The 27,732-nt window shown below is 44.9% G+C and overlaps 1 protein-coding gene across 4 annotated transcripts in view; it reads right to left on the reverse strand.

The window, feature by feature from the left end:
• The window catches only part of SMG6 (SMG6 nonsense mediated mRNA decay factor), a 201,269-nt gene that overhangs the window by 117,909 nt on the left and 55,628 nt on the right, over positions 1–27,732 (reverse strand). Inside the window, exon 1 of one of the 4 annotated variants that reach the window (XM_012185475.5) lies at positions 10,387–10,523. The exons of the other annotated variants lie outside the window; for them this stretch is intronic. Within the exon in view, the coding sequence (XP_012040865.1) occupies positions 10,387–10,438 (52 nt within the window). The 5' untranslated portion in view covers positions 10,439–10,523. Of the gene's footprint in view, positions 1–10,386; positions 10,524–27,732 lie in introns of those variants that run through there. 4 annotated transcript variants of the gene reach the window in all.

Consider the following 27,732-nt stretch of genomic DNA (forward strand, 5'->3'; position numbering starts at 1 on the left):
AAGAGTACTGGAGTGGGTTGTCATTGCCTTCTCCAACAGCATGAGCTACAATACTATTTTAAACTGCTCCTTTGCCAATAAATCTGTAAAGATCAAATTTAAAAAAAAAATAGATTTCATTTAAAAAAAAACTGACTTTTTAAAAGACAAAAATAAAAAGTCACAAAAATTTTCTCACTGGGAGAAAATATTTGTAAAACATATATCTGACAAAGGAATATCAAAAATATATAAAAAACTCTTCCAAATTAATAAGATACACCAAAAAATGAGCAAAAGACATATGCAGATGGCAAATAAGAACATGCTGAACATGTACTTCTGATAAGATGCTCAACATTAGGGAAATCAAAACCATGAGAAACTCTACCCCAACTAGGATGTCTATGATCAAAAAGCCAGAAAATAACGAGTACTGGTGAGGATGAAGATAACTTAACTCCTTACACACGGCTTTAGGGATATAAAATGATATAATCACCTTGGAAAATAGGTGGGAAATTTCTCAAAAATTAAAACGGATGACTTAGGTATACCACTCCTAGGTACCGACCTAAGAGAAATGAAACTGTATGTTCACACAGACTTAACACTTGATCGCGTACAGCAATTTTATGTGTTAACAGCCCCAAACTGGAAATAAAACCAATATCCATCAACAAGGGGATAGATAAACAAATTGTGGTATATCCACACAATGGAAGACCAGTCAGCAATGAAAAGGAACAAACTCCTGTATCACCCAACAATGCTGACGAATGTCAAAATCAATGTGGAACAAAGGCAGGACAGAGGGAGGGTGAGGAAGGGTGGAGAGAACTTACTGTTGGATTTCAGAAAACTCAAATGAATCTACAGTGACAGCAGATCAGCGGTTGCCTGGGACTGGGAGGGGACGGTTAGGGAAGAATAGATTACAAGCAAGCACAAGAAACTTCTATTTTAAGGATGAAAGATATGTCCACTATCTTGATTGTCATGATGGTTTCACAAATGTATATATATATATATGTCTAAATTCATCCAACTTACACGCTTTGAGTATATGTAGTCTAAAATACAGTTCTATCCCAGTAAAACTCTTAAAAAGATTTTTTAAATTAGGGGAATCAACTCTTCAGATTTTTCAGAGCTTATAACTTAGAGACTGATTTAATCAAGAAAGCTGGACATCTATCCAATACATGCAAAGGCCCTGAATAAGTTGTTCTGCACACATTACTCTGATACTGAGAAAAACACGGCAAACTGGCATTGACATTCCCTACCTTGTTGTTTTTGTTCAGTCTCTAAGCCATGTCTTACTCTTTGAGACCCCATGGATTGCAGCACACCAGGCTGCACTGTCCTTCACTATCTCCCGGAGATTGCGCAAACTCATGTCCATTGAGACGATGATGCCATCCAACCATCTCATCCTCTGTCATCCCCTTCTCCTCCTGCCTTCAATCTTGCCCAGCATCAGTTTTTCCCAGTATTGGAAAAAAACTCATTTCCAATGAGTTGGTTCTTCACATCAGGTGGCCAAAGTATTGGAGCTTCAGCTTTAGCATCAGTCCTTCCAAAGAATATTCAGGATTGATTTCCTTTAGGATTGACTGGTTGATCTCTTTACAGTCCAAGGAACTCTTCAAAGAGTCTCCTCCAGCACCACAATTCGAAAGCATCAACTCTTTGACGCTCAGCCTTCTTTATGGTCCAATTCTCACATCCGTACATGACTACTGGAAAAACTACAGCTTTGACCATATGGACCTTTGTCAGCAAAGTGACGCAGCCATGAAATTCCCTACTTTATAGACAAGAAAACAAAGCTTCAGAGGGTAAGTTAACTTTTTTCATCAAGGTCACACAGCTGATATTAATAAATGGTTGAGTGGCGAATTCAAACCTTTGGTCTGGTTGACTGCAAAGCTCTTTATGGCGCTGTAACACAACTGCTACCTTCTGAAGGCACGGACATGACCTCCAGAGGTGTTAGGCCCTCTCCAGAGAGCAGCTTGGCTTTCCCTCTTCCTCGACATGGAGTTCTAGAGCCAAGAAATGTCCTGGGGACTTTATTGATACATCTTGGCAAGACAGATGGCAAACCACTTCTACTCTTTTCAAGGAAAACTGAAAACACTTCTAAATGAGTGCTCAGCTTTTTCCAGGAAATACCCATGCCATCTTAGAAATGGAATTCCAATAGATTTCCTGGGAAAATTCAGTCAATTGCCAATGAAAACGTACTCTGGCTGTTTCTACCTTAGTTATATCTCCAGATTGATATTTCCGTCACTCGGAATTTCCAGCCTAATTCCAGGGTTATTCAATTCACGTCCTCTCTTGGGCAAGCCGAGCTGCTGCCAGCAGAATGGCATGCTGGCACCAGCCAAGCCTCTCAGGAATGGGGCCCAGTGGAAGCGCGCCTGCCACTCCAGCATCACATTTGGAGGAGTTACAAGCAGATCTTGGAGGACAGTGTCTCTGCTTCTACACTGCTTGCCAGAGGTTTGGGGAAGCTTGTCTCTCTCCCAATATTTGAGGGAAGCAAAGGAGGCACAGAAAAGAGTGGCAGCCTCTTGATTTCACATCAGGCAGCTAAATCCCTGTGGAATGCCATCAGGAGATCTGGGGGGCCTTGAGCCAGAAGTCACTTAAGGTTGTAGAGAAGAGAAGCAAAAGAGGCTTCCTAAGAGGCATGCCCATTGGCTAACCTAGAAGAAAACTTCTGCTGTAAAACTGTTGATGGAATTAATACAGCTACATCGCTTCTGATGGAGCAGGCAGAGGTTTGGCATCTGATTCAAGCACGATGAAACCCACCTTTGTTGGTATGATGTTTCAGGAGCAATTTGGGCCCAAGGTAAAAGTCAGTGAGAAATAACACCAGCAGACACCTCATTCAGAAGAGGCTCCTAACCAATACAGTATTGTAAAGTAAAATAAAGTAAAAATAAAAATTTAAAAAAAAAAGAAGAGGCTCCTTTGAGATTGCAGGCAGCGGAGCAGAGAAGTGTTCAGCTTTCATTTTAACAGATTAACTCAATTTCTTTTCATTTTATGGTTTACTGAAGGATTTTTTTTAAAGAGCTTGACAGTTTTCAAACAAGGCCAAAAATAAAACAACCCTGAGACAGGTAGGCCAGAGAGGTACCTAGAATAGGAAGGATCTCTTGGACTCCTTTTGAGAAGCTTCCAGAATGCAAAGATTACAGCCATCAAACAAATTTGAGGAGTCAGTACTGAAAATTGAGGCCAACGATGAAACATAATTCCTGGGTGGATTCCTCGAGTATCTAGATCTGCATGTTCATCCCCGCCTGCTCCAGCAACTCACCTTGAAAAGCTCCTCAAAGCTGTACAATCCAAGATCAATGCCCAACCTACATCAAGTAATGACTTTATCCAACCCCACCCACGGCGGAGCATGTGGTTTTAAAGCAGAAAAGAGATCAACAGAATGAGAGCTAAATAATTATGCCAAGGAAGAAAAGTGAGAAAGTTAGCACTCCATGAAGGTAACTAGAAACCCATGAGGCACCAGCTAGTCCCTGACTGAGAAGCTCTACAAAGGAGATTCCCTTTAGAATTTGTATTCAGGGGGCTGACTGGCTAGCTTGTCAACAATACTGGCTGAAACGTATATACATTGCTTTAAACTAGGTTTAAACTTTTTAGTTTCTACTTATTCTTTTATACTTCAGTACATACAGTAATGTAATATATGTACAGTACATACAGCATCCATATATACAGTATAACAGTATATAACAGTATACACAAGCTAGGGCAATGTATATACAATATATCATCTACAATGAATAACATTAAATGGAGAAAACCAGGACCAAGAAGAAAAATATAAACATGTCAATCATGCAGGTTAACAATCTTTCATGAATGAACTTAAAATTTGCCTCTGGATTTTCCTGGCAGTCAAAGCAGAAAAGGAAACACCAACAATAGTATACTTGTCAGTATTGGAAAGGAATAAGTATATCAGTTCCTCAGGAAAAACAAATCTTTTCTCAGCACTGAGTTCTAAAATAATTTTTTTTTTTTTTTTTTTTTTTTGGCCTCGCCATGCAGTATGTGGGATCTTACTTCCCAGACCAGGAATCAAACCTGTGCCCTATACTGGAAGCTTGGAGTCTTAACTACCAGACCACCAAAGGGAGTCCCTAAAATAATTTTTTAACATTGACTCTGTGCAAAGAATACTGTGTGTGTGTGTGTGTGGGGGGGGAACAAACAATAATCTTGGAAAGGCCTTTATAACACACGGCATTATACCACATACTGTTAAAAGATATCTAAGAAATATTATCCTGAAGTTATCTGTGTGGTGAGACAAAATACATTATATATCACAGTCTAAGAACGTTCTTCCAAAAACAAAGACGTAGGAATATTCTATATATTGATAGATATATAATTCTTTAAGAAACTCTTTAAAACTAAGTTAAAATAATGCTAAATTAGGAGACTGTAATTCTTATTTCAAAAGCCTCCACAAAGGGTTTCCTTAAGTTGAGAGGTCGCCGATGTCTAACATATCAGTCCAACACTCAGTTTGCAACACAGACCAAGGGTCAGAGAAAACTAAATGCAAGAGCTACTTGCAGTTGATGATGAAAGGCTGCAGTATCCTAAAATCCTAGAGAATCTTAGATCAATGGGAACATGACATATGCTATAAAAGTCTTATTTTAAGAAGACCAAATGATACATTAAAGTATATACGCTCTTAAATATATACATGCATAAACATAATGTGTGGATATGAAAGGGAAATGGTCTAAACTGTAAACTTTGATTTATGTACATTTTTGGGATATTTCCAAAACAAAAAGTTCAACAGCATGCTATAGGGCAAAGTGACTTAAAAGCTAAATTTATATTTGAACATTGGTGCTGAGAACAAAGCTCAGTAATTCTGGGATTAGCACCCCCTGCCAAACAGGCAGTCTTTAAGCACCAGCTCAACTTCATCTTCTTGGTGAGATTTCCTCCGTTTGGAGGACAGAACTGACCTGCTTCTGCTTGGTTCAAAAGACCTAACAGATTTATTTTTAGAGCACTGCCTTGCCCCTTAGAGCGGGCCCAAAAGACAAGTGAAAACAGCCAAGAGGAAATAAAATAGCAAACCTGCCGCCCCTGTGGCCCTGAATGGCCATTCTTCCACCCTCCCTCTCCGAAGCCCACCTCTTTCCTCTCCATTGTCTAAGTCTTGCCTTCAAGACCCAACATACATTAAACCTGTGCTGTGCTCCCTGACAGGCCTCCTGTGTCTGGGCTCAAAGCAGTTCCATCCATAACATGCCCCTAGCAGGTGGTTCAAAGCCACTCCAGCACCGGATTTATCAAGCTTCCCCACTAGGCCGGAAATCCCATGAGGGAAGGGTCTACAGGCAGACTCCCGTAAATCCCAAGCACTTGCCACAGTGCCTGGTCAATGGAGATGATCTGTTCTGAGCAGTACCGCACTAAGTGGTGGACCGATCCATTTCCTTAAGCACAGTCAGCCTTTACTAAGCAGCCACTACATGGGACAGCCCTAAGCTAGGCACTGAGCTTTCAAAAATGAATCAGACATGAAGCTGGACCCTCAAGCAGCTGAAATCCAAGAGGATCCCCCGTGCATAGTTAACTATGAGCCAAAGAAGAAAGTGCAAACTACCTTAAGAGATATAGATAATGTGAGAAATGAATGAAGAAAGTCACCATTATAAAGTTTGGACAGGAAAAGCCTGCAAACCACCTAAGCGTCCATGACTGTTTAAATAAATTATGGGACATATGTATAAGAAAACACATAGTCATTTAAAAGGGTGAGATAACTGTAAAATACGATATACAAAAATGATATAATAGAGCTACTATTTACTGAACCTTTACCATTTGCTGGGAAGGGAGGCAGGCAGAAGGAAGCAGAGGTGTAGAAAAAAGGCTTTCCTGGCTCCAGTCCCTTTTGCAGGACAATATCCTTGTCCTCAAGTTCCTTGCAATACATTTCCTCTCTTGCTTAAGCTATTTCAAGTTGATTCTTGTCATTTTCAAACACTCCTAACATACAAGGTAAAGAAGACTAGACAATGGGGTTGGCATTTGTTAAAGCTCATCAAACCGAGCGCTTAAAATCTGTGCTTTACTGTTTTATGTAAATTACATCTCAACTTAGAAACAGTGAGGCCAAGACAGCATGAATAAATGGAGGACACTGGTACCAGTAAGACAACAACTGCACCGAAGGAGCAGTTCCGGGGCAGGGGTTGATCTGGTGCACTGCCCACATCCCCTCCAGGACGAACACACTCACTCTCCCAGCTGGCGGGAGTACTGGCAGCCACAGATCTCAGCTGATCCCTCTCCCAGACCTGCTCTCAGCTGAAGAAAAGCGCTTCTCCAATGTCACTCCCCCTTCCCGCCATGACTCACATTCATCGACCGGTGGATGGAGGGAGGGTGTGTAACGATTCAGCCCAGCTGGCCTAATCTGGGGCTACTCTGAAGGGTTAGCCCCTTTAAGCAGCTTCAGAGTTCCGTCCAGGACTGGCTAAGGCCTCTGTTACGTTTGCAGTGAAGTTCAACTTCTCTCTGCTCCCCATCCTGCTTCCATCATGCCCCCTCGGGTAGTGGTCCTGAGAGCATTCCCCAAATAACTTCCTGGGGATACAAACCTCCGTCTTGGGAGTATGCTTCCTGGGAAATCTGACTTGCAACATGTCAGAAACAGGATGAATCAATTTTTAGCAAGCTTGAGAAGCCAGGTGAAAACATCTAACAAGGAGTTAGAAATGTGGGCTAGAGCTCAGGAAAGTTTTGGGCAGGAAAGAGATTTGGGAGCGAACCACAGAAAGGTGACAATTAAAACCATGGGATTTTACAATATACCAATGGGGAAAGGCTGAAGAGAGGAAGGCCAAGGTAATAAAAAGGGCTGATATTTCATGTGTGGATAAGAAAGGGAAGACCCAAGACATAGGCAGAGAGAAGGGGAGAACAGAGAATACAGTCATTATCACCAAAAGCACTTCAGGAAAGTCTCCTGTCAACAAAGGCAAATACTACCAGGAGAGCTAAGAAGAACAAGACACGGCACAACAAATGCTTAACAAACCCTGGTTAATCAAGCTGAGTGGGACACGTGGCCTGCAGGGTGCTCAGCTTTTGCTGGGTTGTCTTTGGCAGCTTCTGTCCTACAGCGACAGGCACAGACTCTACCTGAGTGCCCTGAGGCAGATCCACCGTTGGATTGGTAAGCAAAGAAAAGCTGAAACGGTCCAGTACACGGACATAAGTGAGCCAAGACAGAGTTCAGCTGCTTAAGCAATTTGGAAGAAACCTTCTTCTGAAAGGTTTCTTTCAAGAGTATTCCCAGGGATCCTCTGAATTAACAGCTGGGATCCTTGAGAAGGCTCACTATCCCTGTGGACCAAATTCAAACCTCAGTCAAATCCACAGATATTTAAATAGACTGATTCTAGCACACTTTTTTCGAGGGGTGGGGACAGAAGGCCACAGGTATGAGGAGGGAGGAGGGAGGTAATCACTTACAGACATCAGTGACATCATCATTGCTTTGAATACAAATAAACAAGCTCTTCTTAGCCATGGCACCCTAAAGCAAATGACATCCCACACAAACAGGTGTTACGTGACCTCCAGTCCTAGACCGGAGTAAACAATTTTATTTCTGCTCCTGTGCCCGACGTAACTAGGCGCAATGTTCAATGGCTCACGGGCCTTCCCTGGGTGTGGCTGAGGGATTCTCACACCTATGCCCCTTGCCCTGAGTCCTGCAATCCAAGGCCAAGGCATCACAGATGCCCAAGAGCCGATGTGGCTCTATTTCCTGCAGAGATTTCCAACCTGTCAGGAATTCCGAAAGTCAGTACCAATTTCAAATCTGATCAGCATCTCTGAAAGTCACAGTTACCATACAGCTGAATAAAATATTTTTTCATAAATTTAACGCCAGTGTGTCTGTGTTTGGAAACTTTGAAAATACATGTTGTATGGTTTACTGCACTGGAAAAGGTGCCAACAGAGTTTCAAAGGAAGGGAAGTGTATAACTGTTTCCTTTCAAATGCATTTTCCAATGGGATCCATTCAGGGAAAAGGCTGGAACTAACTAAAGCATTATTAAAAACTGTTATGGAAAGAGACAGGGAGATGGAAAAAGATAGACCCAAAAAAGCGAAATACATAACCAAGAGTGAGACAGACATATGAGGAAAAAGAAAGGGGATCTGGGCAGAGAGACAGGTTGGACGGGGAAGTGGGGTGAGATGGAGTTTTGTCTGGCAGTTGCTGCTCGTGGTCTCATACTGCTGCAGATCAATCGACCCGGGCTGCAGTGCTGCTGGCCCAGTGGCACAAGACAAACCACAGAGTTGGCTTCAAGTTCGGCGCTTGCGAACTGCTGACCTTCAGTTTTCAAACCAAAAATATTCTTTGGGAAACGGTAATACCAGGTTCAGCCCAACCAGCCAAGCAAAAACAAGGACTACTAACCTGAAGTAACACCCTATTCAGTTACATCAGGCACCAAGCCTTCACAGGCATCAACTGGGAAAATCGGCAAACCTGAAACCACACCCCACCAAAAGCTAACTCCAGATTCTGACTCAACCAAATAGGCAATGATAACCAGAAATGCTAAAGCAAGTGACATGGTGTTTCAAAGTTGGCTTGACCAGGACCTACTCAAGCAGGAAGGCCAGTCCTTGCTCACAGAGCCAGAGATATGGCAATTCTTTCTGAGGTCACATGTGCATGACTCCAGTGGAATCCGCATGCAATGCTTAGGGCAGGGTTTGGCACTGCCTTACAAGCCATTACACTTCTAGACAAAGGATTAACAGTTTGTAGTGAGTTGTTTTTTTGGTTCAGAGTGGGTTTTTTTCCCCCCCCCCCCCCGTCTTTTTTTTAATTCATCTAAGTTAGGGTGATGCTAAAATCTATTTCCTAAACTGGGATACTTGTGAGGGCAAAAGGGTATGCTATTAGTAACTCATAAACAGGGGCAGGCAATCACTGGGCAAACCAGGACTTACCGTCACCCTAGCCTAAGCCATAGTAGTTGTTCTTCTCTCTGGGTCAGTATTATACAGTTTCAGCTCAGACGAATCTTATTTTAAAAGCCAGGACTGCTCCTGATTAGTGCCAAAGCACTTTTTGAGCTCCTCCAATGGAGAGGTAAACAAATCAATTAAGTTAACTGCAAAAACTAACAAGAAAGATTGGGCTTGACAATCAGGATTCTGGAGAAGCTAAAAATTCCAGGCAGCAGCTTCAGGGGAAAAGGGAATGTGCCACAGATGGACTGTGGAGGCTGATCCGCCCAGCCTCTCAGTGCTGGGCCCCGATGCCTCAGCCAGCTTCAAACGGCGAGTGGAGGGCGGGCAGACCTTGGTGCAAGTCTGCTGAGTTCCAGGCCATCATTCTTGAGGGTGTAATAACCATGGGCTGTAGCACACATGTTGAGGGATGAGGGAAAAAAATAAACAGAGAGACAAAAGAATGAGGATGCACTGCCAATTTCAATTGTGCAGCTTTTATTTTTAAATGCTTATCAAGCTGAGAGAGAGCAGAGTTCTTGGAAAACAAGGTTTCCTTTTTTCCAATGCCAGCGTAAAACACCCTCAAGGACGGGCACTGCACAGACTGTAACAACAAGGAACGTGGCCCTGCACCCTCCCAGCAGCACAGCCCGCCACGGGTCCCACGCTGCTCTGATTTCGGCTCAACTGAGAACTCGAAATAACAGGCCCAGTGCCTCTGGTAAAAACTGCTCTTTTTAAAATTTTTATTAATCTCCAAACTGGCTGTGTTAGAATTACAGCCCATTACCTACTAACTCTCTTCACTAATAAAATAAATTTGTAAAAGGCCTAATTACTACTTTTACTGAAGTACACTGCCTGGGGATCAAGTACAGGAAGCCAAGGACTCAACCAGTTGTCAGCGAGACTGGGATGGGGAGGGGGCCCGGGGGAGGATATGGAGTCACCAGAGGGAGGGGATAGGAGGGCCGCAGAAGAGGCTGAGCCTGTGCCCAAAAAGAAACAAAAGGCCACTAACCCTGCTGTTGTTCTGAACAGCCTCGAGAGGATCCATGCCATCATGGCATTTTGGGAGGCCTGTCACGGGTTACACAGGCCTGTGCTGCCCACGCCCCAGCTCAGCAGAAAAAGCGAGCTGCAGTCCAAGACAGATGGATCCTGGCCGGACTCTCAGCAGAGAGCCTGGAGAGTCTGACCAGTAAGGAAATAAACAACCATCCTTCCCACCTATCCCTCTCTCTCTCCTTGCCTCCCCACCCCCCAATCTAGGCCCCCAAAGAAGAAAAAGACACAAAACAACAACAAACGCGGGCAATTGCACAAGAGCTGTACCGTGAAGGCGAGGCCGACTGCATCGACTTCTGGGCTGTGCCCTGCACCCCATCCCAGAACACTGATTACAGAGCTGGAACCGTTCCTCACCCGCTGAGCCAGCCGGCCCCTCGTCCAGGGCTGGTGTGGAGCAGTCTGACTAGAAACGAGCAGTCAACTCTGACACGCTCATTTGTAACAGAAGGTGTGTATGAGACAAACTAGTCCAAGCTTAGAGAGAAAGGAAGAACAAGACGTGACTGTCATTCTTAATTGTCCACGAAGGGCCCTTGAAGGCAAATCCTGTGCCTCTCTGAGACTCTGATAAACAGTATTTCTCCTCCAGAGAAAACTGAAAGAAAAAAAAAAAAAAATCAAGTGCTGCCAAAGAACCTCGTTTTTAAGGAATCCTGATAAGAAAACCTGCCATGGCAGGTGAGTGAAGCCTGTGGCGGATACGCCTTTTGGGGACGACCAGACTGAAAGCTGGCAGCTCACTGAGGCGGGGGGCTGCACTAACTCTCAGCACATCACATGCCTGACCATGAAGGAAGGGCTGAGGAATGATCTCAGTGGGAAAAACCCGACAGCAAGCGCTGTGACACCACAGCCACAGCTCCGTGGGCCCCTGGAGCCTCTCAAACTAAGCTGCCAGCTAGGGAGCTAACACTAGCTTTGGATATAATGCAGCTCTGGTAGAGTAATTAATTTTTTTCTTAACTGGGATTACATTAATTTTCGAGGACTAATGGAGTCCAGCTGTAATGGGAAGAGCGGCTGTCGATGCACAAAGGCACTTGTGCGTACAACATTATAAACACACACATACACACACACACACACGCGCGTGCGCACACACACACAGAGACCTATAAAAAGGATCCACTATAACAGGATATTTTTAGTTTCTACAATGCTGCACTAAAAATACAGCCCCGGCTGATACATCATGGCAGAACTATTCTCTCTCTGTCCCTTCAGGAACAGTTTAAAACATTTATTTTTGTTTCCTTTTTGCGATGGTCAGAGTAGAGAGAGAAAATAGCAACTCATTGATAAGAGGAAACGAGAGAGACATGAAAAATTGAAAACTACCTAAAAACTCATGGAGAGGTTTATTTTATTAGTTCTTAATAAATATCTTGCAGATTTCCTCAGGAAATACACCAGATCACATGTAAAATAGTTTGATACTGATGTCAACTGCATCAACATATGAAGTCTATTAGGGTGAAGCCACAGCAGGGTGATCAGCGTGCTGAAAAACTCCACAGTACTTGGAGGGAGGAGGGGGGGGGGTCTCACGGCCTTCCAAATTCTTCGAGAGGTAAAAAAGTCAGCCAAGACGCAGAGAGAGAGAAAGAGAGAGAAAAAAAAGATCCCACATCCTGCTTTCAGCTGCCAGCAATGTGAAGTGCCCAGAGATTAATTCTACGTCTGGCCTGGAAATGTGACTTTAAAGCATGAGGGAGGGGAGCTGGGGTGGGGGGAGTGAGGAGGAAAGAGGAAAGAGAAGGGCAGGCTAACTGAGGCTGGCAGCGGGCCACCAACCCCCTCCCAAAGCCATGTTTCAATGTAGACAGAAGTAAACCCCAACAGACAGCAGCGCCTCAGCCTGCCAGGGCCTTACACCAGCTGCAGCGCATCTCGCTCTCCGCTCGGGCCCGAGTGCAGATGTTCCCCACAGCATCACTTCCGCTCAACTTTCTTTTAAAGAAATAGCACACATATGTGGAGGCATTTCCACCACTTGCCAACAGGACGCTCCTTGCCTTTAAGGGCTTCGGAGCAAGGACGAAACTGACAGCAGGTACTGCGATGGCTGACTGAACTGCTCCGCCTCCCGCGGGAAGGAGCACCAGCCATGGGCTACAGGGCATTAGTTAATTAAGGGGACTGTCTTTACAAATGTGGCTTCCTACTGTCTTCAGTGGGAGAGGGCCCCATAGTTTTTGGGGTAAAGAAAAACCAGGGGAGAAATATGTTGAAGATCTTACTCCTGGTTTCTCAAAGCAGTCCACTGTAGCATTACCGTCTCAAAGTGAAGGTACTGATGGCTTGTCACCATGGAGACTGCATAAAGCATCTTTGGGAATCCCCTGGCAGTCCAGTGGTCAAGACTCCAGGATTCCACTGCAGGGAGCCCAGGTTCAATCCTTGGTCTGGGAACTAAGATCCCACAAGCTGCACAGGGTGGCCTCGGGTCCGGGGGGGCAGAGGGGGCAGGGGGGAGTACATATATATCTGTGTAAGTTTTTTAACATGCATGTTTACTTGGCTGCAAGAAAGATACCCATTTTTTTAAAAAATTTAAGTTTGCTAATTTCTTACATGCCTAAACTCATTTTATATAATCCCAAACCTTGGTAAGTTAATCAATTGATAATTAATGATTACCTAATTCTGAAGTTAGCTTTGATATTGCTAGGGATTTCATAAAATATACAGTCTTCTCTTGTTCTCATGGAGTAAATACTCTAGTTGAGGGATCTACGTATTTCATGAAGCTAAAATAACTGCATTTTTTAGAACAGCTGAATTACCCTCTAGTTGGTCTGTTAGGTTATTGATTCTTCTGGAATGAAAGAAGAGAGAAGAATCAGCAACGTCAAAAGAAAACAAAATATTTTGTTTTTGAGAAAACAAAACCCTCAAAATCAAAGATGCTTTGTTTGAACCTCAAGTTAAAGAGAGGAAATAGGATCTTCCTGTAAGGGAAGGAGAGAGATACTGGCAATCAGTGGCAAACAATTATGGTGAGAAGGTTTAAATCAGTAAATACTTAATAAATGTCTTCTATGCTCAAGGTACCAGATATAAAAACAGATTTGGAAGCGGTTAACTAATTTGCATGATACAGCATATAACACAATCAGAGCTAGAACCTAATTTTACCTAACTTCAATTTTTTTGTCACTATAATTTCTAAAAATAAGTTTAATACAAAAATACTGTAATCACTATAGAAAATTATAAGAACCCAAAGAAAAAGAAAATTGAAGACACCTTTAATCTATCCCAGGGAATCATGAGTAAGTTTTGATGTATATCCATCAGTTTTTTCTGCTGAAATGTGTATATAACATGTATTATTTTACAAAAATGTGATCAACTGCAAAGCTCATAACCACACAGCCTTCAGAGGAAGGAGAGATCACATTTTTGGCAGCTGACCCCACCCCTAGGAGTCACTCGCCCAGGAAACAGAAATGTGATGATCTGACTCCCCTGACTTGGCAGCACACACATCTGTCCCAGCCCTGTAACTCTCCCTGAGTTCCTTAAAGCAAAGAAATTTCAAAGGTATTTCATTCTCCTCTATCCTCCTTCTGCACATCCTTGGGCCCAAGTCAGTCAGGTGCACTGATTTCACAGAGATGCTGCCCTTTCACGTGAGTGTGTGCTAAGTTGCTTCAGTCGTGTCAGACTCTGTGGTACCCTATAGACTGCAGTCTGCCAGGCTCCTCTGTCCATAGGGTTTCCCAGACAAGAATACTGGAGTGGACTGCCATGCCCTCCTCCATGGGAATCTTCCCTACCCAAGGATCGAACCCGTGTCTCTTACATCTCCTGCCTTGGCAGGCGGGTTCTTTACCACTAGTGCCACCTGGGAAGCCCACAGTGCTTCCAAAGCCAAGACTAACCAATGGAAAGGGCTATCAGAGATTATGGGAAACATTGTATCCAAACGTCTCTGGCTGCGTCTAGTTCCATGTGCTGGTGGCTTCTGCGCCCCCACTGGCACAGCCTTAATTTCTTGCAATTCTGCTCCATAGACTTGTTTACTCCCGGAGATTTTGCTACCAAATAAAGATGGTACCTCCTTATTAACATTCTGTTACACACTGACAATTCATTCCTTAGTGAAAAGCAGGACAGCCACAAAAGGCAACAGCACTCTTTCCTCCTTGAAATGGCAAGACCACACAACCACTCGCCTACACGCCCAAGTTAACTTTCGAGGCCTGAGCTCTTCCCAGCTGGCAAGCAGTCACCTGAGGTGAGGTGAGGGGAGGGGAGGGGAAAGGTCTGACTCCTGACAGTGCAGCCCCTGGTGACTCCATCTCTACCTCACTCTGCGAAATGTGTAAAAATGGGCTGCTATGCTGGTCCGGAACTTTTCCATCTGATGCAGAAGATCTACTGTCACAACTCTCGGGTGTTATTCCATTAAGCGCGTAGGGTTCCTCCCATCTCTTACCAACTGAATGAAATTACAAACGGGGCTAAAATTCCCTCCAGCTGATGGAAATGAAAATACATTTGCAGAGCTGCCTAAAAACGTCTTCTTTTTAAGCTTTAAGAGCAATGAAGCAAATCATAAAGGATGACATTTTTAACTATAAAAATTTTTAACAACTTTTGTACATTAAGAAAAACAAATATAAGAATCAAATACAAGTAAGAAAATCACCAATGAGCACAGAAAGGACTTGCTATATTAACTATCTATAAAGCTCAAATAAACTGGTAGGAAAAATATTAGGGAGGAACGAAAAAATTTGCAGAGAACAGGACCACACAGAACTATACATGGTTAATAAAACACAGGAAAAAATGTCCACTCTCACCAATAATCAAAGAAATGCAATTGAAAACAGGATAGGCTGGAAGACGGTTTGGCAGTTTCCTACAAAACTAAACACAGTCTTACCATATGACCCAGCAATCACACTCCTTGGTATTTACTCAAATGAGTTGAAAACTTAAGTCCCCACAAAAACCTGCACTCAGATGTTTATAGCAGCCTTATACATAATTGCCAAAATTTAGAAGCAACCAAGATATTCTTCAGTAGGTTAATGGATAAATCAACTGTGGTCTACTCAAATAATGGAATACTACTCAGTGCTTAAAAAAAAAAAAAAAAAAAAGAGCTGTCAAGCCATGACTAAGTGAAAGAAGCCAATCGGAAACAGCTACCTACTATATGACTCTAATTCTATGACATTCTGGAAAAGCAAAACTATGGAGACAGTAAAAATATCAGAGGTTGCCAGGGGTTAGGAGAAGGGAGGGTGGGAAGGATGGACAGGCAGAGCACAAACGTTCAGGGCAATATGATACCACAATGGTGGATACACACCATTCTACACCGGTCTAAACCCACAGACCACCACCAAGAGAGAACTCCACGGTGAACAATGGACATTAGGTAATAATGACGATCAGGTTCATCAACTGTAACAAATGACCCACTCATTCTGGATGTTGATAGCAAGGGAAGCTGTGCGCATTTAGGGCAGGAGATAGTACGGCACTCTCTGTATTTCCACTCCATTTTTGCTATGAATCGAAAACTTCTCTAAAAAATAAAGTCTATTCAAAAAAAACAGAGATAGGTTTTCTTCTATCATTTATTCAACAACTTTATGAATGCCGACATTGTGCTAAGGACTATAAAACATTAACAATACTCAGTGCTAGCAAGAGGTGGTCACTGGGCGTTCTCAAACACTGCTGCTAAGACTGTAAACTGGCACAGCTTCTTAAGAAAGTAATCCAACACACCATGTATCAAAAGCGTTAAAAGGCTTCAAACCTTTTAAACCTAACAGTTAGTTTCTAAAAATACAGTCCAATTAAATAATAGGGAAAGCATGTTTCCTATTTATTAAAGGATGTTACTTAAAGCATTATTTATAATCTGAGAAAAGTGGGGGAAATGTGTGAAAACAGGGTAACGATTACATTAATGTTAACACATCTACATGAGAATATTATTCAGCCATTAAATATATTTACAAAGAATTTCATAACTGAATACTTATAAAACAAGTGAAAACAGAATCAAACACTTTATACTCAGTATACTTTCAACTGTAAAACTTGAATATTCACACATACAAATAGGAAGGAATGTCATTGCTGGGAAGCCGGTTTATAGGTGGTTTCCACCTTTTTCCTTTTTTTTTTTTTTCAGCACTCAACAAAACCCAAAAGGTGAAAACTTATTTTAAAAAATTATTTAGCTTACACAAAACAGGACACAGTTGCTCCAGTAAGGTGAGAGTAAAAAAATATGGTAAATGAGTAGACAAGGAAAAATAAAAGAATATTTATGGGCAGGAAGAAAGGACAGAGAATTTATGATGAAAGAATTAGGAGACAAAAGGGGACAGAACTCATGTTGTATTCAAAGAAACTTCGCTTCCAGAGCCGTGAAGACACTGAGTCCAGTATTAACAGTAAACATCAAGACACATTTAATGTATTTTAATTTAATGTCAGGATATAAAACAGGCACTTGGAAATGACATATTCAGAAGTGGCACCTTAACAAAAAACAAGAAAAAACATGATTATAAGCAATGGCCCAAATAGCAGATGCCCCGTGGCCTTGCCACTCAACTTTCAGTGTCTAGACTGACTTGCTGACCAACTTTATTCTTGATGTGAACTCAACTCAAAACTTACTTGGGCTTCCCTGGGGACTCAGACGGTAAACAATCCGCCTACAATGCGAGAGACCTGGGTTTGATCCCTGGGTTGGGAAGATCCCCAGAAGTGGGAATGGCAACCCACTCCAGTATTCTTGCCTGGAGAATCCCCATGGACAGAGAAGCCTGGCAGGCTACAGTCCATGGGGTCGCAAAGAGTCGGACACGGCTGAGCGACTCAGCGCAGCACAAAAGCTGCTTATTGGGAACTTACAGCACGCGAGGCACTGCCCTGGGTACTCACAATAAATACACCAGTGCGCAAACAGGTCAGGGATCCGCACCTGCTGGGAGCTTACAGTCTCGAAGAGAAGCTGTGTGGCTAAGGCACTTCAGTCGTGTCCGACTCTGTGCGACCCCACAGACGGCAGCCCACCAGGCTCCCCCGTCCCTGGGATTCTCCAGGCAAGAACACTGCAGTGGGTTGCCATTTCCTTCTCCCATGCATGAAAGTGAAAAGTGAAAGTGAAGTCGCTCAGTCGTGTCTGACTCCTAGCGACCCCATGGACTGCAGCCCACCAGGCTCCTCCATCCATGGGATTTTCTAGTCAAGAGTACTGGAGTGGGGTGCCATCACCTTCTCCAGAGGAGTCGTGAGGGAAAACAAAGAAACACACAAGTTGGAGAAGGCGATGGCAACCCACTCCAGTATTTTTGCCTGGAGAATCCCATGGACAGAGGAGCCTGGCGGGCTATGGTCCATGGGGTCTCAGGAGTCAGACACAACTTAGTGACTAAACCACCACCCAGGTGGGTTAGCTGAGAAGCAGAGCCACCTGGAAGTTAAGTGGGGGGTTGGACGGGGGTGCAGAGTTCTGTCTGGGGGAGAAAGTAGCCTTGGACTAACTGGGGGAGGGAGCTGCCAGAGACACTGCTCAAGAAGTCGTTCCCAACAAGAGAAAGGTCAAGTTCAGATGTAGGCTTAGAAAAACAGGTAACTTGACCAAAGGCAGCAGAACAAGCCAGCCCAACTGGCTCATGAATGTACTTTAATTAAATGAATCCGGATGGGAACAAAAACAGACTGAGGAACCACAGAGTGACTGGAGGAGTGGAGAAGGCTCAGCAGGGTCTGGCTGACCTCACCTGAAGCCTAGGTGAGGAATCAGGGACCAGGCAGAGAAGGGCTGTAAAGGCAGCTGGGAAGCAGTTCAGGGAGATTTTGGAAGGCAATCTGACTTCTCTTTGGAAGAAGTTTGAGCTGGTTGGGTTAGCAGCCAAGAGAAATGGGATCGAAAATGGAGTTGGGGCCTCCGTACCCTTGATGTTGGCCCAGCAAATATTTCTTAGTTGCCACCGGCCTGAAGAATCCATGTTGTAAACTCTTTCATTTCTTTGATTGTGTGTACTTTATATCCTTTTTTCTGTTTCTTAATAAATTCTTTTGAAAAATGTGGAAAAAAATGAAAAAAAAAACACACAAGTTATCTAGTGTTTAAAGAACAAGTGTTATGAAAAAGAAAAGCAGAGCAGGATGGGGGCGATAGGCGAACAAGGTGGGAGTGCAGCAGTCTCCACCGAATGGTCCGAGTTAAGTCACGTGGAGCTAAGATTTGAACAGACTCATGGGAGATGAGATATAGGCCATGCAGATGGCTGGAGAAAGAGCACTTCCACGTAGAGGAAACTGCTAATGCAAAGGCCCAAAGTGGGGAGAAGCCCCTGGCTCATCAGAGGACCTGCAAGAAGCCCAGAGTAACTAAAACAAAGTAAGCAAGTCAGGGTGTGGTCTGAATGAGACCAGAGACAGCAAGGAGGGGAGTGGGGAGGAGGGAGAGTCCACACCGGAAGGCCTTGTGAAGACTTTCACGGCTTTTGCTCTGAGAGAAATGGGAAGCCAGCAGAGGCTTGTGGAGAGCAGCCACTGTGTGTGTGTGAGTGCGTGTTAGGAGTTTCAAGTCTTTCTGGAGAGCAGACTACATGTGTGTGTGTATCTGTGTGTAAAAAGGGGAAATGGGAACAATAGAGACCACAGTTAGGAGTTTCAAGTCTTTCTGGATCATCTTTCTCTTTGTGTTTAAAAACAAGTTTGATTCACAAAGGGTATCCAGGGCATGTTTGCAAGAGAATTTTTGCTTTCAGTGTGGAATCTTGAAGAGTGTGTCAACAGCCTACAACTGTGTCCTTAGCAGGCATCTCGAAATAATGATTACCAAACATTTCTCTCTGTTCGCTGCCCTGACACGAGTTCCGGGCATCACCCTCTCTCAGGGGAGAGGTGGGAAGAGGTTGTGCAGAACAAGCAGTGATAACGGGATGACGTCACAGGTGTGCCTCAGAGAAGCCCCTGGTGAGCTGGGCTCATAACCACTCCACAGTGATTTACTCTGTCCTGCCAACGCCAGCTGGAGGAGGGATGAAGAAAGCTGACACAGCCTTAAGCCCTGGGCAGGCATTATAAGATCTTTCTCCCTCCAGGCCTGCCAGCCCCTCCCCTCTTCCAACCGCTGATCCTTGCTTCAGAAGCCAACGTGTGAACAGCACGTGTCTGGATTTCAGAAACCTGCCCAGCAGTTGGAAACTCCCTGCAGCGTGTCAATCGCTGCATCTGTTGTTGGCACTTGGGGCAAGGGATCACATGGGCAGTTTCTGAACTAAGCTTCGAGATGGGAGTCTGATATCTGAAGAGGGGACTCGAGAAGCCAGAAAACTCCAATTACAGTAAATAAATTCCTAACCATATGACAATCTGCCTTCTAAAAAGGAAACTGGGACATACAAGCCAACCAAACAGCTCTAAGGACGGCAGTAGTCAAGAACAAAAGCACAGAGCACCCTGACTAATGGAAAGGATTTTATGGGCCAACAGAGTTTACCAGCTCTGGAGTGTGATGTGGCTGAAACTAGAGAGCACTCTTGTCCAGATCCCTAGCTTACACCCTTTCAGCAATAAATGGCTTGTATCAGTTCAGCGACAGGCCTCTCTCCCTGCCTTCCATTACCTTTCTTCCCCACCTGTCAATTAGTCCTCTGAGTAGTATATACCTTGACCATCTCTTGGAAGAATCAAAAAATCTGAGCCCATATACCATCTGCCATAAAACTAGGCTGCAGGAGCTGGAAAAGGAGCTGCTCTTTGGAAGCCCAGCCTACCATGCTCTCGCCACCAGACATACAGGTGCCCCTGTCACAATGCTCACAGGCAGAGGTTAGGAAAAAATGCTCAAGTCTGATGTTTCAAAGAAAAAAGGAATAACAGCATTTCCTCTAGTAACATGGCAGGCAGACTAGGAACCTAGGTCTACTCTCCCAGTGAAACAACTAATTATCCTGGAAAGAGCATTTTAAAAATCCTTCTAGAAAGCAGCGTTGAGTTAAAAAATTAAAAAGGAATCCTCTGGCCAGGGACTGAGTAAAGACAAAACTAGAGCTGTTAAGCATGGGATAGGGTCACGCTTTACCCTAAGAACCTCTGCTACCTGCTAAACCTGAGCTCTGGGTTTCTGAGGCTTCGTGGGTACAGCCGACATAAGAGGATGCCCAAGATCCCTGCCATAAAGCTGAGGTCCCACAGAGCTACACCCAAGTACAAAGGTCAATCAGAAGCCATCCTCAGCCTCGTGATAAGACAACTAGCTAAAAAACTGACTATATCAAACCCTGAGGCTGACTAGAAGACAAAAAAAAAAAAAAAACAGTGCACGGAAAGTACAGACTGTGCACTAGCGCTCACAGGGGTGTGCAGCCTGCATCCGCATTACCTGGATGGCTGGAAAACCCCGAAGCAGGCATTTGACCTAAAAGAATTATTTTAGACTCTTCACACCAGACTGTGGACAAAAGCAAACTCAAACCCTTTCCCCATTTTCATCCCAGGTCTCCAAGAATTCCCACTAATGAATTCCCACAGAAAATTAGCAGATTACAGGGGGAAGAAAATTTTTTTTTAATTACACAGGAAACAAGGCACACGTACAACAGCCAGCAGAAATAAGAGACTAAAGAACCTCACCTGAAAGGACCCCTTGATCAGAGTCCCTAAAATAACCACGTTTAATATATTAAAAAATAAATAGAAGACAAGCTCACAAATATGTTCAGGAAATAAGAAACTAACAGGAAAAGACCAGATTTAGGGGGGAAAAAAAGTCTGGAAATAAAAATATATAATTGAAATAAAATCTCAGCAGAGCATGTTTAGCAGATTAGATATAGCTAAGAAAAGGTTCAGGGACAGAGTTAAGGAAATTACGAGGAATGCAGCGCCAAAAAAAAAAAAAAAAGAGAGAGTCAAAAATGAAAGAGAAGTTTTGAGAGACATTAAGACAGAAGGAGAAGAGAAAGCATGGGCAGATGCAGTATGTAAAAAAAGAATGCTAAGAATTTTCTCAAACTGCTGAAATCGACTCACAGATACATGAAACCCTATAAAGCCCCAGCAAAAAAAAAAAAGTGCAAACCTAGAAAATCATTAAAGCTGTAGAATATCAAAGGGTTTATTTAAAAAAAAAAAAAAAAACCTAAGAATCATCCAGAGATAACAGATTATTTTTAAGAGGACAATTAGACAGACGGCTGACTTTTAAACAGTAACAACCCAGAGACAGCAAGGTACCTTCAGTGGGCTGAAGAAAAACAACTGTTAACATAGAGTTCTATTACCAGTGAATACAGAGGAATCGGGAAAATGAAGGGTTTTCAGACAAATACAAATTGGAAGTTTGTCATCAAAAGAATGTCACTAAATAAATTCTAAAGAATATGGTTCAGGCAGAAAGGAAACGGTCCCAGGAAACTCCTGGTGGTCCAGTGATTAGGACTCTGCGCTTTCACTGCCGGGTTCCATGCCTGATCCAGGAACTAAGATCCCACAGGCAGGGAGGGGCAGCCAAAAAACAAAAGGAAAAGAAACTGATCCCAGGGAGAAGGTCTGAAATATAAAAAGGAATGAAAGATAAGTAGTAAATATATAGGTGAGTCTACACAAATATTTACCATAAAAACAATCATGATAATAATGAAAACAAAACATAAGTGAAAACAACAACTTGTCTTTCAAGGTTTAAAAGTAAAAAAATAATTACAACAGCTGACAACAGTAGCATATTAACTGGGGAAGAGAAAAGGAGAAGAGGACGCAATTTAACTGTGCCAAGTTATCTGTATTATTTAGTAGAGGGAAAATGCAGCTGCTTAGATTGGGGGGTGGAGGTGGTGGTGAGGCAGGGTGGGAACGATTGCTTGCTGTGTTGAGCTGTCTCAATCAGGTCCAAAGAAATTTCTGTGTGCCATCTGACACAGGAGGCTGGACCCTTGAGACCTGGGTGCAATTTACTACCTTTGTGACCTTCCTAAAGTTACTCAGCCTTTCTGGTATGTTTCTAGTCTGTAAATCGACTAAATAGGACACAAAATAGCTGTCCCACCTGTCTCAGGGGCTTTTCTGATAGCTCAGTTGGTAAAGAATCTGCCTGCAATGTAGGAGACGCCAGTTCGATTCCTGGGTCAGGAAGATCCACTGGAGAAGGGATAGGCTACCCACTCCAGTATTCTTGGGCTTCCCTGGTGGCTCAGCTGGTAAAGAATCTGCCTGCAATTCGGGAGACCTGGGTTCGATCCCTGGGGTGGTAAAATCCCTTGGAGAAGGGAAAGGCTCCCCATTCCAGTATTCTGGCCTGGAGAATTCCATGGACTATATATAGTTCATGGGATTGCAAAGAGTCAGAGGCTGACGGGAGACATCACGTGAGAATACATATACAGCAACGATAAAGTCTCATCAGGTGTGACCACGATGTTGTTCTGTTGTCATTCCTGGCCACTACCTCTGAAAGCTTACAGTTCTTCCCCAGACCAACATTTAGTTGGTTAGGGTCCAATGCCCACCCCCAGAACATACTCATGTTCCCTGAATATTCAACAAATAGCAGAGAGCTGGCCCACGCCCCCTGTAACATGTAGAATTTTACTCCCCAGGAAGAGTTTAAGGAGAATTCCGAAAAGGCAGCTGAGAGTCCTGCTGCCAGCATCCCCCCAGTAATGTCTCTCTTTCAGAATAAGTCCATCCAGGAAGGAAAAAAAAAAAAAAAATCAAATTGAGAAGCTATAAAATGGCAGCAGAGATGACGTCTCTAGCCTATAGTAATGATGAGATGGTGACAGGACACTGCACTTCTCCACCGCCCCACAGAGCAGCCACAGACACCAAACCACACTGTAACCCTGGGGCAAAACCAGAAATCATTTCATCAACTGGTAAGAGGCTTAATTTTATTGATATGAGTGGATTTTCACAACTGCTTCTCCTTCCTCAGCCTAAAATACCGGATTCATTCTGAAAACAAGGACCCTGGAATTCAGAGTAGGGAACATAGGAAGATCCCTCGACAAACTCATTTCCTTAGCTCTTCCTTCTGTTTCAGGGAACTCTGAGGGAAGAAATCCATGCTAAGCAGCCTGTTGATAGCTGTAGCTCCCCCGGAGGAACAGAAGGCATGGCAGAGGGATGCGCCCTTCCCCTGGTCTGCCTCCTAAAGCCTTGCCTCTTCTGACCTCTGAATCCATTTCTCACATAATTTGGGGGCCAAGCTGGCTGTTTCTTTGTTTATCTGCCCTCAACTGAGCAAGCAGTCCTGAAAACGAAGGTCAGGCAGTGCCGACTACCTGTAGAAATCTACACAAAGGTCCTTGGGGAGAAAAGAGCCCAAGAGTTTCTATCAGCAGAGACAGACAAGCAGGATGAGAGGGCAGTTTACACAGCTCAACTCAGGCCTACCCTTTCCGAGAGGTGGATTCCTGTACAGCTGTTCTGACAAGCAGGGGATTAGGCACTTAATACATTCTGCTCGGGTGAGAGATTCAGACAGAAGTGAACTGCACGGGGCAGCACCCTGCCTTATCAAAGGTCTCTAAGGCGGTGGTTTGCTGAAGACAAAGAAATTTTGGTTGTGACTGTAACTTCACAAACTAGGGTCAACCTGCATACATGACCACAGCCTGGAGGTGAGTGGCTCCCATCTCAAATGTCCCACACACTGGGGTCCAGTTCTGTGGGTCTCCTGTCGACAGGTGTCTCTATCCCTCTGGAGGCAGGCAGGTGGCACCCGCTCCCACCACCTCCTGCAGTTCAGGATTACTAGCAAACCATAAAAGTGAGCATGAATGATAACGAAAGGAAGGCCAGCCTAGCCCTAGCTCAATGCCAGCCCCTAAACGTTCCCTAAGAACAGGGAGCCCCAATGGCAAACACACGAGCAGTGTCTCTTGGGTGCCCTCTTGCTGTCACCAGGGCTTTTCTGCAAGGCTGACACGGAGACCTCCTCTATGAACTGGTAGAGGAGGAAAGAGAGGAGGAAAAAGAAGGGGCCAGGGCACAGAAAAGGGAAGTTATTCTAGTGGTGGCCAATGAATAACATCCAATGATTTATAGGAAGTATAATCCAATAATACAGTAAAATAAAACAGTGTGTGCCTGCAATGGTTTTGATTCCAGGAATTATAAAAACATATTTTTTAAAAAGACAAAGAGAGGGAGAGAGAAAAAGGGGGGAAGAAACAAGGGGGCCAGACTGGAGCAAATTGGGCACAGATGGGAGATGCAGTGGGGTTCCAGGGGTGCCCTACAACAAATACTGCTTCGATTACTCCTCTTCAAGAAACGAGAGCTTTATTTCCTTACATTACAGAATTTTAAAAAAAAATTAAAATTCTTGGAGTGCTTGTGGTTTAGATCAACCATTCCCTCTCCAGCACCACATCAGCCAATCAGGTGGCTACTGAAGTGTTAAATGCTGAGGCACGTGGAGAAGGCCCCGCTTCTCCGATGACCAGTGGTGACATCACCCTGGGAACCACCTATCTCGCCACCACCCATTACTCGCCGAAGGGCAATTCTGGACACAGGCCAGGAAGGGAACACATTGTTCAGTGATGGTCGGCCTGGAACCATGGACTTCCTCATCCATGTGCTCAGTGAATGCTTACTGAGTGCCTGATAAATACCAGGCCCTCTGCTAAGGGAAACCCAAACATCCCTTGAATGCCTCTGTCCTCAACCTCTTCAATGTAGACTAGTAGGATTCTGGACTCTCTGCAGTCCCACTCCAGCAGGCTTCTTGCAGAGGGCCCACCCGATGGGAGGAGATAAAGGTATCAATAGCCTTGAACTTGTGAGTTTTAAGATCACTGCTGAGACCTGAAAGGTTCGCTGGTTAAATGGTGTGGCAAAACTCAACTTACTTTCCTTGATCGGAAGGGGGACAAATCTCACGACCTCTGCCTCCCTGAGCTCCTGGGAAAACTGTAAGTTAAGAAAGGCCTCTTTGACCACCTAAGTGTTTTCCCTCCGTTGGGCCTTCTGGGGTGCCTGAAGCTCTTTAAGAGTTCTGTGTCTCTCGACCCCAAGGAAAGCACATTTGGAAAGTATTTTAATAATCACACTATTAGTATCATTTCCGGTATTTTGAAAAGAGGACTTTATACAAGGGTAGCACCGAGCCCAGACAGAAACGAACTAGAGGCAATAGCAAAGGACATGCTTTTCCTTCAGGCCGTCCCTGTGGCTCTCCCTAGGCACCACATCTCCAGGGAAGGGCCAGGCATAGATGGAGAGAATCTCGACTGCCGTGGGGGGACACATATCACCTCTGCTCCAGGCTGGAACGCTCCTTCTCCACAGAGTCCAGGAACTGACATATGCAAACACCCACCCAGAAGGACAAGTCCAAGAAGGAATGGAAAGAAAAATGATGGCCCAGATGTTCTGTTAACTTGCAGTGACTGCCAAATCACCACAGACCCCAAGCACCTGGGAGGGCCAGGCAGCAGCAGGCCCTCGCTTCCTGGCTGCAGACAGCCGGGGTCCCGCGGCTGGGTGGCGGCTCTGACAGCCAGCCGACCGGCCTGGAGGGCAGCCTTCAGAAGGGCACCGGCTGACGGGACCCGGGGGCTGAACACTCCAGGGCTGATTTATCACTTCCTTACTCATAAAAATGTGATTCAAACTGCTGCTGATTAGTGAAGGATTTAAATCTTTACCCTCTCCCCAACCCCCTTCCCGCTCCACCCCCGGCACAGATGCTGCAGCTCAGCCACAACACCCCCTTCTTGCCACTGTCCGTGCGAGCACAGCACAGGGGCCCAGTGAAGATGACTCACATGCTGGGAAATGGAAAAGCGCATCTTCCCACCAGCCAGCCCCGCTGAGTGCTCTGCTCACCCCTCTCCCAGTGGCAGCCCACACAGTGGGGTCTGGACGGCCGCCTCAGCTGCACACCGGGTACTTGGCAGCAAGTCCACAGAGCGCTCTGTCCTAGCTGAGTGTTACATCCTGTGGCCGGGCTGTTTTTCCCTGAAACACCCTTGGACCACCTCAGCTCTCGGCCCCAGCTGCCCCGTGGAGGTGAGCATCAGGACAAAGCCGGAGCCGGTGGCGGGGTCTCACGCACAGGCTGCGACGTGTCCTTCCTGGCAAGCAGGCCCTTGTTAGGAGCGACCAGGGTAAAGAGTCTAAGGAAAAGCATGCTGGCCTCCAAGGGGAAAGCACGACTTCCTTCTTTCTCTGTTCTCACTGTCTCACCTTCCTTTCACCCACATTTTCTCAACTTTTAACTTTACAACAGCTCCAAGGAAAGGACTCATTGGTGGCCTATGAAAAGGCCAACATCTTCCTTCTCGTGGAGCAGAAGTTGCTGACAACAGAGGCTCCGCAGACTAGAGCTGTGGGGCCTTTACATTCACACCTCCAGGTCCCCCAATGGGGAAACTACCTTGGCAGAGGCTGCGCTCTGTGACAGGCGGCTCACTGACTGTGACGCTGCCAGAGGGACGCAGGGAAGTGAACAGGAAGCCGACTCGGGATGCGCCATTCCCCCAAGCCTGCAAGCTCCCCACCTGGTGGCCTGACCCTCGAGACCCTCAAGCGATGAGGAAGGGATCGAGTTCCCTCCCCTGCGGACTGACCGCCTCACCACCCTTTACAGACCGTATTTCCTCCTTCCTGGAAACCACCATTGCCCCTCAGGACTGCGTGCTTTCTCACTGGTATTCCCGGACATATTCAGAGAAGTTCAAAATGGCACCTAAACCTGTGCATTTTACCTTCTGCAAGGAACTGTAAATGCTGTGGCAGGCAGCATGAGAGAACACCCTCCAGGCTTCAGATGCGATGGAAAACCCAGGCAAACCAGCAGAGGGCCTGGCGGAGTCCCAGGAGAAGCCAAGTTTCAGGGGAAAGTGCAGCTGCCTGCTCACCAGGGAGAACCCCCCCACCACCTGACCAGAGCAGGCTGAAGCACAACCCTAAATACAAATGGGAAAGGGAAATAAACCAACTTCAGAGTGACAGAGACCACTAAGAAAAGGTGCCCTGAAAGAACCAGTGAGACTCTGTCCAGAAACACTGGGTCTGCTTTGCAGCAGAGTCTCTCTGGAGGGCAATCCCCACTTCTTGGGCCTGCAGGTGACAACCTTCTAACCCTGAGACCAGACACTCTCTGTTGAGGCTCTGAAATGATTTTTTGGCAGCATGGACCAAGTCTCCTTTGCAAACAAACACACAAAATAATGTAACCTCCAGGCTACAGATTTCCATCAAGTCAAACCACATCATCCTTACCTCAGTGGGGTGGAGGGAGGGGAAGGGATCCGGTTAACATCCTTCCACTGTGACCTGGTCACCAGAACATTTACAAATCCTGCCAATTAGCCCCTCTCCCATTTCTCGTTCCCTACCTCCCACCTCATGTCAAAAAAAGAAAAAAACATCCAGTGTTCAGAAAAGCATCTCAGAATGCATACCACTACATCTGCCAAACTCTGAGGCTGGTGAGTTTTTTGCTTCCAGATTTGAGTCACCAAAGCTCATCAATTCTCTGTTCTTACTCCCTGGCAGACTCCCACAAGGGATATCCCATAGGGAACTAGACTTTTCCATATTGAACAAACAGGGTACATTAGTCCAGAAACAGCTATTCCCCATCCCTGCCAA

This window comes from Ovis aries, chromosome 11 (genome assembly GCF_016772045.2).
Source record: "Ovis aries strain OAR_USU_Benz2616 breed Rambouillet chromosome 11, ARS-UI_Ramb_v3.0, whole genome shotgun sequence".
NCBI classification, from domain to species: Eukaryota; Metazoa; Chordata; class Mammalia; order Artiodactyla; family Bovidae; genus Ovis; species Ovis aries.